The 16,613-nt window shown below is 36.2% G+C and overlaps 2 protein-coding genes across 3 annotated transcripts in view; both read right to left on the bottom strand.

The window, feature by feature from the left end:
* Positions 1-16,613, bottom strand: part of LOC126374477 (ejaculatory bulb-specific protein 3-like) — a 401,847-nt gene that overhangs the window by 352,572 nt on the left and 32,662 nt on the right. The window lies entirely within an intron of this gene.
* The window catches only part of LOC126374375 (G-protein coupled receptor dmsr-1-like), a 71,050-nt gene continuing 62,324 nt past the window's right edge, over positions 7,888-16,613 (bottom strand). The window contains exons 5-7 of the mRNA XM_050020990.1: positions 15,988-16,090; positions 12,146-12,717; positions 7,888-9,613 (exon numbers count right to left, since the gene is read on the bottom strand). Of these exons, the coding sequence (XP_049876947.1) occupies positions 9,592-9,613; positions 12,146-12,717; positions 15,988-16,090 (697 nt within the window). The 3' untranslated portion in view covers positions 7,888-9,591. The remainder of the gene's footprint in view (positions 9,614-12,145; positions 12,718-15,987; positions 16,091-16,613) is intronic.

Below are 16,613 nucleotides of genomic sequence, written 5' to 3'. Positions count from 1 at the left end.
TATATAGGCTGGTTATGTTATATTAAGTTAGATGTACTTACTCAATAAACATTCTTTGTAAAAAAAACAGTACCTATACATCAATCTTTCTAATTTTAACACATTTTTCATATTCTACATTTTGTCTTTATTACACTTAGTCTCACTGACATTTCCTTACCTTCATAAAATGATTACAGAAATAATGTGTTGGAAGCACATACAGGATCGCTGTTAGACAACTATTTAACACTTTTTTCATAACACATAAAATAAGCTTGCGACTATATCCCAATTGGGGTAGTGAGACTTACCTTCATGTATTATATCCTTTGGCTTCTACATACAGGATTTCATATTTCACATGACAATAAAACGAAAATGTATCTAGATTTGTTTTTTATTACCCCTAGAAGTAGTCTAGTTGCGTTACTTCTACCATCGTTTATTTAACAGACGATATGATAAAATCAACTGTCTTCAAACCATTGCTTAAATATAAAATATTACTTTGTATTGACACACGCCAAGATTAGGAAAAGTGGACTTAACCAATCTAAAAATATCCAAAGAAATTTAAAGAAAACCATGTCAATATGGGTACTTTCCTACCAGACAATGAGACAAAGAAGTAATAAATAAAATTCGGTTGCTAAGTTAGTCAAGCAAAATTAGCAGCAATTAACGATTATTATTGCCTCCGCTAGAGGCAAAGTTCGGTTTGCCCTCAGTATTGACTGACTATAAACCCCCTTGTTTTATCATGCTCCATAACTTTTGGCGAACAAATGCGTAATTCAGACACATTTATTGCCCATTTCGCGATATTGGGAATATACTTGCTCTTACCTACAATGGTAGCCATCTTTCTAAATTTAATATATTTTAATAAGGACGATTCTAAAATAACAAAAAATATATTCCTTTCTTTCATCATCAAGAAAGACAAAGGACTATGCTCAAAGTTATAAGTCAAATTCGATAATAATTATACTTAAGTAATTTTGCAGCGAAGGCATTAGTCTGCTATTAACTAATTTGTCTGCGAAACTTTTGGTTTAAATGCACAACGATAATTTTGCATGACGGCTCTAGACAATTTATTTTAATAATAAAATGTATTGTAAACTGTGATTCATAGTACAATGGACTTTCATAATAATTTTATGATATATATTGCCAGTGGCTTCGCACGCGTTAAATTCCAACTTTTAGCGGTTCCAATTTTTAGCTTCTAAATTCCTACCTTGAAAAGCCCCATATGAAATTTCAGTCCCTCCCCTCTATAAAGAGGTTGGGGGCAGAAATCCACAAAAAAAATGATGCGGGATTTTTTTATTAGTCACAAATAGTGCGCATACCAATTTTTAGCATTCTGCTTTGAAAATTGCGGAACGCTCTATACCCCCCATTTAGGGGCGTGGGCTGCTAGACAGACAGAAATAGCCTATGTCACTCTCCATCACTTCAATTATCTCCACTTAAAAAAATCGCGTCAATTCGTCGGTCCATTTGGCCGTGAAAGACGGACAGCAAACAAACGGACACACATACACTTTCAACATTTTTAATATTAGATATACGTAGGTACAAGATATACTTAGGTAGTGTCAATCAAACAATCTTCTGGTACTTTGAATATAATTACACTCACGCCTATTTCCCACCGAGGCAAGCAGACGGAATTCCATTTGCTTCGATCTTGACATACTTCTCTTGGCCCTCCACATTCATCAATAAGCATTGGGAAATGAAACAAGAATTAAATGCTTAATCAACAAAGATCAGTTGCCGAATAGGCAACTGAATAGTTCATTCACTGAAGAAAAACAGTAGGTTCTTTTTTCTGTTTGTTAGTCATGTTTGGACTGAGATAGCTCTATTTATAGAAATTAATTTTCTCTTTTAACTCATTTTCTTCCTAGAAATACATTTATTCGTTTTACAATTGAATGTTATTTTTATATATTTATATAGCTTTGAATGTAAGAGCCGTGGTAGCCCACGCTTGCCTCTCATTTTGAGGTCACAGGTTCGAATCCAGCAACAAGCCTAATCTAATGTGTCGAATTTGTTTTCCAATTCATGTTTGGATCATAAACGATTATCACGTGCTCAGCGGAGTGGGAAAACATCGTGGAGGAAACCCACATTCCCGAGAAATGCATTTTCGGAGGTATGTGACCTAATCTGTATTGGGCTGGTTTTCCCTTCACGGGTTAGAAGGTTAGACAGGCAGTCGCTTCAGTAAAAAACCGGACCTGTCAAATCTTCAGGTTAGGTAAACGGACCATGTGAATAACGGGATAATGTTAGGGAGATGATGATATACCTTTGAATGTTATTATGTATCGACGTTTTTTTTGTTGGTTTAATCTACTTACGTCATATATGGTCAGGGACACTTTTAAATTCATGCGGAAAGCCACGGGAGCTCCGTGGTTCCTTCGCAATGAAAATCTGCACATTGACCTAGGTCTGCCAACCATTGCCCAATGGCTCAAATTAGCTTCCAAACGTTTTTTCGATTCTGCTCCGCACCACCCAAATCCCCTGGTAGTTGCGGCTTCCGAATACATCCCGCTTAGGGACGGTACTGAAAAGTATCGGCGTCCGAAGGACGTAATATACGATCCCGACGACCCGATTACTCTAGCCATAGAGGCAGCCAATCAGCTCGCGACACCAAACACTTCAGGACCCCGATACCGACCCCGCCGGCGTGGTCGACGATTTCCCTCATTCAGCGCTTATCGCTATCGACCCACTAGGGTCGATTAATTCTTTTAAATATTTTTCCTCTCAGACGACGCCCTGAGCCGAGGTTCGCGCCCAACTGGGCACCCTCAGGCCTGTTGTCTTAAACGTTGTACCGGGTGAGAGCCTTCAGCGCTCCCCATTTGTCCGGCCAAGTAGTTAATGCCATCTGCGGCAAATCTACAATAAGTCACGTCAAAAAAAAAAAAAAAAAAAAAAAAAAAAAAAAAAAAAAAAAAAAAAAAAAAAAAAAAAAGGACACTTTTAAAATTATGCCCAAATGGAAGGCTTCCGAATTTAAAACGTTTAAAAGGACTCAATTGAATCCTTTAAGTCGTAAGACCAATGTTCGTAGAAAATGTTCTAATATTAGATAAGGCTACTAACATCTAGAATAAGTTTACTAACACATATGAGACATGTTTCGTGAATTAAATAAATTATTATTATTTATTAATGTTATTTTTTTCAAGTCCAACACCATTATGTCTCGAAATCTCGATTTCACAAGGTAAAGATGGTATTTTGGACGTTAAAATAGATCCTGTATTAAGATGTCGTGACCACTTCAACATTGCACCTACTAGTAAAGACATGGTCTAAGGTTCGTGCAAAACGGAATAAGATGGAAGTATTAAGGGCATGCTCTTTTTTCAGATGTAGATTGAAAAATGCTAAATAAAAAATAGCAGAAGAAAATGATATAAAGTATGTTTTAACAACCTCGAGTGATAAAAATTTTGAACGAGTAGCGACCTCTACGTGAAAACGGGAAATTAAACTACAAAGAGGAAATAATATTAATGGCGTCGCATAGATGGCAGTTTGTGTCTCGGTAAACGACAATCCTTACTTTTATTAAAGGATCTTATCATAATATATTATACCATTCTTAATAAATTAAGTCTCGAAAGTGTATTTCATTAGCTTAAACTGTATTAATTTTCTTTATACGATTTAAATCAATTTTCGTCCACTTCAATAAGACAATAACCTTTTATTGTTAAAGAAACTTCCTTTATGATGTGTGAAACTCACATTAGGATGTGAGTTGTAAGTTACATAAAAACACATAACATAAGCTGACGACTACATCCCAATTGGGGTAGTCAAAGGTACATCCATCGCAAAATGAACTAAGTACCTCTTCGAGCTTTCTGTTAGACCAACGTTATAGGTAGTGAGCCTTTCTCTTATTCAAATAGAATTATTCAACATAAGTGCTAGACTGCGTGTTGAACCTAACGGATTTATTTTAAAAATCGAAATCGACGTCTTCATCAAAATATGGTCTTTTCAAATTTCAACACATAACAAATGAATTCTGAATTTGTTTTTCTTGATTTTTTTGAATATACTTACATTTACGAAGGAATCTTACCATGGGGAATTCTCCAAAATGTGGCCCACATCCGTTTTCGGAGACTAAAGCTGTAACGCTGTTTTTTCCTCATTTTTTCCATAAAGCAACACGGGCTTCTGGCATATAATAACCAAAATAATTAAGCAACTCGTGCAGTCAATTGGAAATTCCACGAAACCTAAAAATGAAAGAGGCTTGGTGAGGCGTGGGTACTTGCTTTATCTTGCGATGGATGTACCTCTGACTTCCTCAATATATAAATGTCATTAATTTACCACTACCGTAGATACAGGGCTTGATACAAAAATGCGGCGAAAACTTGGCGCTTGTTTAGCTATACAAAGTAGCGCGTGGTGCTTCGTAACGCGATTGGGTTATACCGGGAGTACTTGTTTTAGTGTATTTTTAACTAAAATAATAATTTTGGTGGGCTTTACTGCGACAATTAAAATGATTATACTATGATAAAATGCACAGTCATTACTTATTATAAATATGATGTTCCATCCTTCTTTTTTCACTTTGAGCTTCTATTTTTCCAATTTTTTTACCATGCACTTCCCCGTGTGCCAGTTTGGCGCCTAATCGCGCACTGAGGTAAAGTACTGTCAACGTCGCTATGTTAACAGTATCTTTGCGTCCCATTTTTTGAGCGCTGATTTTCAATCTACGGTAGTAGTAAATTTATGTTAAATATAAATAAATAAGGTTTGTCACAGTGCCTGCCTGTAGATATATGATAGCAGTCTATATAAAATCGATAATATTTCGTCTAATATGATATGCATAGGTAGTTCAACTAAGATATCGAGTATTTCGTACAACAAACAAATTAACAATAAACGTATGGACAGTTTGATGTTCGTTGTTAGTTAGTTGCTCACAAAAACAAAGTTCATACATGGTCACACATTTTGTTCATTCGTGCGTACTTGACATGTCTAATGATGTATTACATATTGTGACATGTACCAGATATATTACAAACTTCGAACACGACTTTATATAATAACGTAGAGCTTTGATCGACAGCTATTTTACTAATACAAATGCCTGAAATCAATCACTGACTGACGACGAGAAACGTAGATTTGACATTCCCTTTCAATGGTGTTATCTGCATAATGACCAACTTTTTTTTACTTTGATGGGCTTGCTCTTGACCGTGAGGCTAAGTCTGGACTTGTCCGAAGGCAATGACGAGGCCTAAGATGGAGCTCGCTCGCACAGAAAGTGCCTGTTCACTCTGGCCTTGAAAGCACCTTATATGCATTCGGAAATAAAGAAGACGGCAGAGAATTCCACTCTGTATACCTACTTGTATTTCCGTATTGAATGTCATTCGTGATCCATAAAGTAGGTACTTATCTATATTAGAATACTGTCGAGGCTTTAGATAATATATGGAGCATACATACATCTTGCAAAGCGGCTAATTAAAACTACTTCTCTCATGTGGGTTGCGAGATCTATGACCAACCTCATCAACCCGGGTGTCAGGGTAATTAATGAGACACCAAAGGTTTATATGGCTCATGTAACGACTACATACTTCACCATTACCTAGCGTTCCGTTTTTCTCAGAATCTGCTCACCTAACCCGAAGACTGGCCAGAACTGGTATTTTCAAAAGCTGCCCCAAATATATATTCCTGCTTGCTTCTTGCCTGTAATTTGTCATCGTCATCACCAAACATTCCTTTACTCTGCCGGTACGTCGGGATACCATCCTCACCACCCAGCGTGCCGCACGTATTACATTTGGCATGAATTAAACTTACGTTTTAATTCATAATTTATAAAAATATTTGTGAACGAAATATAAATAAATATTTTATTTTAATTGCGCATTAGCTATAAATTCCTGAAACTCAACTTTTGGAGAGAACGTCCAACACATGGTTTTGATACGTGGCGTTTCGATGACGTGTAATACTAACGTACTTTTGACACGTGTAAGGAATTAACCTTCCTATAAACTGAGTTCAAAACTTAGATTGCCTTCGTTCTATTTAAAAAAAGAAACTGTTGCTTCCGTTATACATTTTACATAAATTTTCAACTTCTTTGGTCTAGGCAGGAAGTAGTTCTTTATCCGAGAAACTTCAGTAAATAGCTTTCCGGATTTTCCCATAAACCTTTGTGAGTATACTTACTTAGTATACTTACAAAAGTTTTGGTGCTACTCCACCATCACCTATCACGTTACTTTAACAAAAAGCTTGGTGCGGTGTGGGTACTTAGTTCATCTTCCAATCGATGTACCTCTGACTACCCCAATTTGGGATATAGTCGTGAGCTAATGTTATGTTAGGTACTAAAAAGTAAGTATATTTAGAGATTTGTTATTATGATTCATATACGAGTTTTAAGTCTGAAACACATGTTATGAAATACTAGGTAAATAATTGGTTTCTACGTTCATGGAAAGCAGATTTTCTTACGAAACCTCTAGTTCTAATCCGAATGTGGAGTTCCCAGTATTATCACTTTACGACACAAATAATCCTAATGCCCTACAGCTACAGAAGGTATATTTACCTACTTTTATATTTTACCTTCAGAGTTGAGATTTTACGCTACCTACAACACTATTTCAAGGGCCGATGTTCAGGGTGATCATGGCCCCAAGTTAGTGTGGCGCTATTACCCTGAATTTAGGATCCCATAAAATTGTGTAGTTTTACACTTAGCTAAATATAATAATTTTTTAAACATTTTCGAAACATTTGACAAAGCCTGTGCTGTGACGTATATCAGATTTTTCCGAAATTAATTTAAAATTTGAATTTGGAACATTAAAAATATTAAGATATTTTTCTCGTAATCCTTATGAAACATAAACATGCGAGATGTTGCGATTTTTTTTTTTATGAGAAGTGTTACCTACTAGTTAATTAAATCTCTCAGGATTTTTTTTTAACTTTGATGGGTTTGTTAGGTGGCTCAATACATGAATCCTTTCCTGACTGTGTTCAGGAATGGCGATCCTGGGGGATATTATCAAGTGTAGACAAAATCCTGCCCCATTCGATTGTCCTTTGTGTCTTTGAATCCTATGCCTACCTTTATTTAGGGTGAATTCTCTATCATATTTAAGTATTATATAAGTATTAGTACACATATATACATAAACTTAAGCCAATTTCCAATGGGTAAGCAGAGATCATGGAATTCCAATTGCTTCGATCCTCACACACTTCTCTTGCTTCCTCCACATTCATCATAGTTTCATACACACACACCGGCTCAGAGTAGATAGTACTAAACCTTTTTAAGGATAAGGTTTTTCTCTGCCAGTCCTACCAACAACCTTCGCCGATTTCGTAATTTCGTAGGTACTTATTAGTTGTTATCTTCGCCGTCGACTCGAAAATACAGGGTTCAAATGCAACTTTGTAAAGTCAGTCTATTTCGTACCGATATAATATTTTTGTTCTGTTCCATTTCCATTTTTCATACCTAATAGGATTAATTTATTATTTACCTACCTTATCTCTCGAGAGAATCAATTCAAAATCAAACAACTTTCGTAATCGCTCAATTTTTTCCTTCTTTCTCTTACTCTAAAGTTCCAGACGTTCCATTGTTTTTTTTTAATAAAAGTTTTTAATAAAGAAATGGAGCTTTGAAAGAAGCAGCAAACAAAATGGGATAAAAGCTATGAAGACTGTTAAAGTCAAACATAAAAATGGGATAAGATATTAAAACTGCACCGTCCATCATAGCACGTAATATAAACTTTTATTTACAAAAGGATATGTACAATACAAAATACCAATAGATTCATTATTATGAGCCGTTTCTTTGGGATTGACTTACTTAAGACTAGAAATGCGATATAACTCACGTACAAGAGAAACATTGATCTGGTTCTTAAATTATATTTAAGTAATAGCTTAAGATAAGTACAGTTACACGTGTAGTAAAGTTTAATGTAATACACAGTCTATGAAAGAAATATGAGATTAACAATATCACAAAACAACATTAGAATCATTCAAAGTTCAAATTTTTGGTAAGTATAAAAGTTCTTTAAGTAATGAAAGCAAAAGTTATCGCAAAGAAATTAAGTTTCTTAAACATTTATACACAATTTCGAATCAATTTTATCGTACGACATTTTATACCAGTAGAATAGAAAAAATATATATAATAAAATATAGTATAAAATACTTCAAATGTAAGTGACGACTTTAAGTAGGTACGTATTTACACATCCACAGATAGCAAGCATTTAATATAACTTTCTGAAGACAATAATTACCTATCTATCTATATTTTACACATCATTTTGTAACATTACAAAAATATACACTATATTTTTTACACCAATATTCAAACTACTTAACGAATACTGCGTATTAATTGGACACCTAGTGTTAACAACATAAAGATGGTCATTTTAAAATACAAATAAAATGATAGTACTGTGGTCCTGTAGTAGGTTTGTTTCCTATACAGGGACCGGGTACCTCTGATTAGTCCAATTGGGATAATAATAGTCATGAACTTATGTTAAATTAGGCTTAGGGACCTACTTTCTGTTTGATATTAGAATCCCGTCAATATATCAGTCACTCCTTGCACATTGATATTAAACTAATTATTTAAATATGATTAAAAATGTTTACTTTCTGCTAATATCAACATCAATATTACATCGTATATGATAATAATATACTTATACTTATTTTTCATACGCCATATACTGTTGTTTGTTACAGCCTGCTTCGTACACACGAAAATAACAAAAATATTTTTTTATTAAGACATAGTAACTTGTTTAATGATAGCGTTTTTTCTATCGTGTGGGTTGTAAGGTGGATGACCAACGTAATCAACCCTGGGTTATTATTAAGCCGCTAGGTCCCTGACATGACCCATGTAACGACTACTTACGTACTTACCTACATCACTAAGTAAGTAGTAACCGAGGACAACGGCTTAACCTTACTATCGGACAATCGGGTGATCAGCCTGTTTTAATCAAACTAGTAATCACAGAGTGATTTTTGTGATATCCCCACTGGGATTCGAACTTGGGACCTTCGGATCGCTATTCGAACGCTCAACCACTGGATCATGGAGGTAACACTGGACATGGTATAGTATGTTTATAGCGTAAATTACAAAATTGACATAAACGACCGCCGGCGCTATAACGTCCGGGCATTTAGACCTCGTGGATTTGTACCCATGGCTTATTTTTAAGACGAGGCTTAAGCTGGATGGGACCGGCGAGCGTACGCCGTGAAAGCTGTAGATTTAGACTGTTCTACTCACACACAGACATACACACTTACACGCAAAACTGTTTGTGCTTCTCGTAAAAGGCAAAATCCGAAATGAAGGGACATTTTTATTTCGCAAATTGCCTTAATAAGTCGATGACGTCAACAATACACTAAATCGTATAATAATAGTCTATGTGCTTTTATTTACAGAAACTGCTGTAAAATATTAGCATGTTTCTCTTGTACGAGCCTTCCTCACGGGATCGAAGACTTTGCCCTGAAACAAAAAAAAATGAATTAAGTAGTGGAATATGCTCCATGCGAGGAAGGCCTGTGCCCAGCACATGCCCAACATAGTTTATGATCGTTTAATCTACATTGTGTATGGGTCTTTTGAATAGAGGTATGTACTTATGTACTTATACGACTTTCCTTGCGTCCCACTTATGTAACCTGAAGAAATAATGAAAGTCACTGCGACTTAGGTAGGAAACCGACTAATCCAAAGGTACACTTCTGAAAGAAATTTCTGCAGGGCTAACGTGCACAACGTGATAAAATTATCGATCGATTACATAAATTTTGTCGAAATCAATGTCTGTTTTTTCCTAACATGCGTGTCACGTGATTTTGTTCGTATTTTGACAGAACGACATAACTTGTTTGGTTTCACATATTAGCTCCAATCGATAAAACGACATAATTATATCGTCATTGTATTAAATGTCAAAATTTTTGCGCATGTTAGCCCTACTGATCTACATAAGAATCAACCGATTCAGTAGTAATGTTGAAATTGTTGTCATAGGTGAATCAGAGCCCAGAGGTCTATTTTCACAGACAGAGTTGATGGACCAAGCTCGAAGCTTGGTTATCTATGCTATCTGTAGTAAATATTATACTAAAAAAAACGTAGACTAAAAAAAACATGTCCCTTCTAACAAATTACTACAAAACGACATTAATGCTGGATTTAAATGATATAAACTAATTTAATTTAAACATTATACCAAAAAGTGTGATAAGGAAACGTTGTGGTGTGAAAGAAAATATAGTGACGAGAATTGAGAAAGGGATACTTAGATGGTTCAGGGTTAAGTTAAGATGTTTAAGCTAAAAAAACTGCAGTGTATATTTTTGAATAAATAAGAGTACTCTAAAACGGCGAGCATGCATGAAGTCTTTGATGAGAGTGGATTAAGCGAGAGTGATGTATCAGTCAGGATCGTAGTAAGTGGAATTCCATGGCCTCAGCCTACCCTATATGTATGTATGTATTAAACTCATCGAGGCTGTTGGCGGAGGGATGGTTGATGAATGATCTTTTTACTCGAAGAAAACCTTCGTGATAAATATTCCTTTTGAACGTTTATAAACTATTCATAAGTACATTAATTCCCCCATAGCACTACATTGCCCCTCGTGTAATCTCTTCTTCAATCTTCATTTCGAGTTTGCGAGTCATCAGAGCCTACCCCATGACTTTAAACATTTAAAGGAGTCTATCTCTATGTATAACGTTCATGGTCTTTGATACACTTCACTATCACTAAACCAGAATCGAATGCGTTCTGGCGGTTTAAAAACACTGACAAATCGGGTAGACTAGGTACTACTAGCCCACTCTTTTCATCTGCCTTGAGTAAATTAGAATAAACTTCATTATCTCATAAAATAGTATGACGTATAATTAATACGCTAACCGACCTCGATCAGCCCTAGTGTCAGTGTTACTATTACACCACTAAAAGCCAAAGCATGGCTCATGTAACGACTATATAAATAGTAGCCGGGACTGACAGTTTAATGACTGTTAGAAACATACATATATAAGAATGTATGTAGATACAATAGAAGAGGTTCCCTAGTTCAGCGCTTGTCGCTATCGACCCACTAGGGTCGATTAATTAATTCTTTCAAATATAGGTAATCTTCCCAGACGCCCAGAGCCGAGGTTCGTGCCCAAATGGCACCTTCGGGCCTGTTTACCAGTGTGCGTTTGCCCAGCCAAGTAATTAATGCAATAAATCATGTCAAAAAAATAGAAGAGCGCCAATATACCCCCACAGGCAGACCAGAGGGCATTCTATTATCTGCAATAAATTATATACTCAAATGTTTAAAGCACGAGGTATCTCATTATGAGATACCTTTTGTATTTATATTTAGAGATATCTTTTGTTACTTCCATGATAGGCGAGTTTTATCTTTAGGTCTTTAGGTTAGGTTATAATTTTATTAAATGAGGCTTTATTAACCAAAATATATTAAAAGAATTACTCATAGAATATACCTATTTCGATAGATTTTCCTTACGACTTTATTACTTTCACTTTAAAAGTAAGAAATATAAAAAATATTTTCCATCTTTATATGAGTCACGTTTCATCGAAAGCATCATGAAAGGTTACTTTGTTGCCTGATGTGAACATATTGCAATGCTTTCAAGTATATTACTTCACCAGTATATGAAAAATACGGATGACAAATGTTTAATACTTATTCAACAAAAGCAACATAAAATACATAATCCGTATATAGCGAAATAATCGCATCTTGTCAGTGTAGCATTTTCCAAATTAAATGAAAACAATAATAATTTTATTACATTCCCGAGAAATGCCTTTCGGAGGTATGTGACCAAATGTGTATTGGGCTGGTTTTTCTTTAGAAGGTAAGACAACTAAGGCTGTCGCTTCTGTAATAAAAATCCAGACCGGTCAAAGCTTCAGGTTAGGTAACACCTTGAAAATGGGATAACGCTAGGGAGATGATGAGATAATAATTTAAGTAGTCAAATGGAACTTACGTGTTTTGCCCATCGGAGTGGGAAGCTGTTGGAGGGGGCCACCGGTACAGGTGACCCCGCCACATCAGCTGACCGAAGGTCATGCGGAACTGACGCGACATGGAGCAGTAGAGCACGAAGTTGATGGCTCCGTTCAGCAGGGCCAGAGCATCCATCAGCTCCCCGAACAGATCGTAGCAGCGTTTGAAGAAGCATCGCCCGAGGACACCGCTCATCAGCCCCATAATCCCCTGCGGTAGTTCCGTCACCAAGAACAAAAGAAGTACTGCAACCAACATCATGGTTGTTCTATTCGTCCTCTTGTCCGCCTTGCATTGGCGCTTGATCGCTTTGTTGTTTGTCGGGCAAGCGTTGTACACCCTTATCTTCTTCTGATGCTGATTGGCGCTGTACACTTCTCGGATTAGCCACAGACTGATTACAGTCAGTATGCAGCAGGGTAGGAGCTTGATAACAACGGCGTGGACCCAGAAGTTGATCTGGTACAGCTGACCCTCTTGGTCTGCGTCAACATGGTACAGGATCATTGGACCAGATGGTTCTAGAACAACTGCCGTATGGATGTCGAATACCTGCGCAAAAAAAATACTTCAGTAATAACTCGGTTACTTTACAACAGAAACATCGAATACTAAATTATGAATGGAAATTGTATTACCTAGAACGTTATATTGATTGATTAAACCACCATGAATTGCAAAATACGCCAACGATGATGGAATCTCATTATTCTATACAACATTCCAAATAGATTTAGAGCTGTGCCAACTAGTCGTCGAATATCATATTCGATATTGAACATACGTAATCAGTAAACATTCGTTTAAACAATATTTATAATAATCAGAATAATATAATGTTAGAGCACGATTAGAGTACTCTGATCCCAAGGTAACAGGAACCTTTGTGGAGCACGCATAGCGCCAGTTAAACGATGGTTCACTGTCCTAGATTACTTTTATTGGATGTTCTCTGTACGGAGTTCGACACAAGAAGCGTACAACTCGTGCGGCTCGCCGTCTTGTAAGGGTTGTCCCCACTACCGTACCTCCCACGTGTGTTGTAAACAAGTGCAGGTGTTGTTTGTTTGCTAGCCGCACGTGTTGTACAGTTAATATGATATTTAGATTTTCACTATTTGAAAAGAAAAGAAAAAAAGCAAAGAAAAAATATTTATTCGACATACTTATTGTTTTCACATATTGAAACAGAATAATACAATTATGAATGTATGCCGAAACGGTTCCGCCTCAGCATAATGCCAAAGCCGAGAAAACTAAATAAAATAAAAGGTATTCGTGTATGTTTGTATTCGCTGATTCGCTATCATATACCTATTTGGTTATTGGGCATTAAATAAATGACAGTCAAAAATTTTAGATACTTAACCATTGTTTGCCATTGACAATAATAAATAGTTGATATTATGTATGTATGTCTTCATATATTTCAGAAACAGTCTTTTCCTACAAGTATAGTACTTAGCTCTGGGCCCTGTTTTATAAAGCTGACAATTCGACATATCTGTCAAAAAATGACAAAATTGTAGAATTGTCGCGCTTAGGCTGTTTTATAAAGGTAACAATTATGTCAAAAATCGACCGTGAAAACGTGACATATTTGTCATTTAAAAAAGCGTTTAATAAAACTCGACATATGTCAAAAAACCACAGTCAAATTATTACGTCACCACAATTGTGGGATTGTCGTATTTTGACATATTTGTATCTGGATTTGTTCGCATGCACATTGGCTGAGTTCCAAAGAGTAGCTTATCAATTGTTATCTTATAAGATTGTACGCTAACATTGTCGCATTAGGTTAAGTGCCTGTCATGATAATGTTTGTATTACATAAATAAATAAATAAATAAATAAAATAATGTTTTATGAAGCTAAATGAGGGTAGAATAGAAAAAATATTAACAAAGTAAAAGAAAGAATCAATCACTAGTGCAACTTCGATTGTTTGTTTTGATCGCGTGTGATGGAAATGCACAAGAAACTAAGTATTTTGGGGATTATCTATGAAAATAGAAACATACTGTTTGGGAAGTTTAGTGCCCAATTGACTTTCACTGCTCGATGATAGTACCATTTTTTGTAATGCGTGTTTTATAAACACTTTCTTACTCCTTTAAAATTCAAAATATAGTTTCGCGACAGAGGGTAACTCTCCTGTCAGAATTGTCGGACAATTCTACAAATATGTCAATATGTCGTGACAATTTTCTGTTTAATAAAGCTGATTTGACAAGTTTTTCACGACAAATTGTCACCTGTCACCTGTCGCCCAAAAAGTTTTATTAAACAGAAATATGTCGAATTGTCGCGACAATTCGACATATTTGTAAATTTTCCACCGTGACAAATTTGTCGCCTGTCAGTTTTATTAAACAGAAAAAATTTAGGATTGTCACTTTTTGACATATGTCGACTTGTCGGATTGTCAGCTTTATAAAACAGGGCCCTGGACTTTCCGAGACCAAGTAATAATAAAGGCCAGTTAGCCAAATCGTAGTCAGCACATCTCTAGCTAGATAATAAAATAAATTAATTTATTCATTGCGGTTATGTGCCACATTTCATGATTTAATTCATTTGGGAGCCCCTGATTTTCGGGTTTTGATATAAATGTTAAATAGATAGGTTTATGCTTAATCATGTTGAAAGGTTTTTGGTGGCGCAGGGTGTCGCTTCTCTTAGTGAAAGGACAAATTTGATCCGACCTTTAAACGACCTAAATCTCTTGTAAATCCGTCACAAATTAAAATATTTACTAATCGGCCTAAGAAAATTCTCTGCAAAATTAAGATAGAAGCTAAACTCAAATGTTTATAAACGGAACTTTAAAATTTGAAATTATCTCGTTTAACAAAATATTTTTCTAATAAAGCTTATTATAAAGTCTATACAGCGATTATTTCCAACATTGTCTGACTTTGAGACAAAAATAATAAAAGGGAAGAAGTTTTTAATAAAGGTACAGAAAAAATAGTTTATTTTGCGAAGTGATACTTGGATACTTGGAAACTACAAAAACGGAGGTAATATGGTAATATTTTGTTCCATAAAGACATGCTTAACCTTATATTTTAAATATAAGAATAACAAAAATAACATGACAAATAACGGACCCTAAGGGTCTACTAGATTCAGAAAAAACTAACTTCTAGTAATTTATAAGAGGCATGTTCAGATTTAAGTTAAAGCTAGGCCCATAATATTACATTAGGGCAAAAACTGATGATGGGTCCTTGTAAATATCTTTTAATGCACCATACCGGTGCCCTCACATACCTCACACACACACACACACACACACACATACATACAGACACACACACGCACACACACACTATCATGAACGGTGCGTGTCTGTACACATCGTGTCGATATCAACACAGCGTTGACAACGCTCTACTGAAGCTGATCCTCTGTGATATTTTTAAATGGCTTATTTTCAGTTACTAGTTTACAAAACAAATAAGAAAAAAAATGAAAACACAAAGGAGACGAAATGCACAGCTTATGTCGAAAATAAATTACTTTAATCTTCCAGAGCTAACTAAGAGTTTTATCGTTTAAATTTCTAAACTAGCGGCAAGCTATGATGGCTTTTAATGTTTCTCTTGCTCATTATGATCATCGTATATTAAATGAATAACTGCGTCAAAGGTGCTAAGAGCAGTAGTTTATTGCGTTCATCAAGTTTCGTATTGATTTCTACGTTTTTGACGCAGCGAATTGCTGTGCTTTATCATGTCAAAACGGTCACCATGCTAGGCATGCAGTGGCATGCACACTGGGAAAAGCAAGTCAATGGTAGAAGAGGATACGTACCATAAACGTAGGAATGCATAGAATAGGGGGTAAGATGAAACTGCTCAGTATGGCGGTGCTACACCGCCGTTCCGTGCACAAGATGTGGTTTCTGTCGGAGTATCTGCAAAAAAGGTTTAATTCATTATAGCATGACGCGTGTATTCCTGAAGGGGTAGTCAAGTGTAGTGTAGCTCCAGCTATGTTAAGTCTCATGTAATGGGGCGAGCCAGTTACCATAAGGCGATTCTCACACTGCCCCGCATAATGCAGCGTAGCGTGTGGAGGCGTGTTCTTCCGTTGCTTGTAAGTATCTCCGTTTGTATAGTAAACACGCACAGTCTAACACACAGAAAATGCATCCACGCGCGTTCATGCGGCTCACGGGCATACAAGCGGAGAAAGATACACCCCCGCGCGTAGGTGCGGGGCGAGACGCAAGGTATAGCACACCGAATACCGCAGTGCCGCGCGTGATTTTGGAACGGCTTAGAATGAAATGAGAGCCGCCGTGCGTTAATCTACAAGCCCCTACGCATGTGAAAAACCCGCACGATGATGCAGATCTGCACTTCCGCAGGTAGGTGCGTCGACACGCAACATGCAGCATGATGCGGGGCAGTGTGAGAATCGCCTAAATCGGACAC

The sequence above is a fragment of the Pectinophora gossypiella genome, chromosome 17 (genome assembly GCF_024362695.1).
Source record: "Pectinophora gossypiella chromosome 17, ilPecGoss1.1, whole genome shotgun sequence".
Classification (NCBI taxonomy): Eukaryota; Metazoa; Arthropoda; class Insecta; order Lepidoptera; family Gelechiidae; genus Pectinophora; species Pectinophora gossypiella.
Note: the sequence above shows the minus strand (reverse complement) of the source record. Positions and strands in the feature narration are given on the sequence as shown.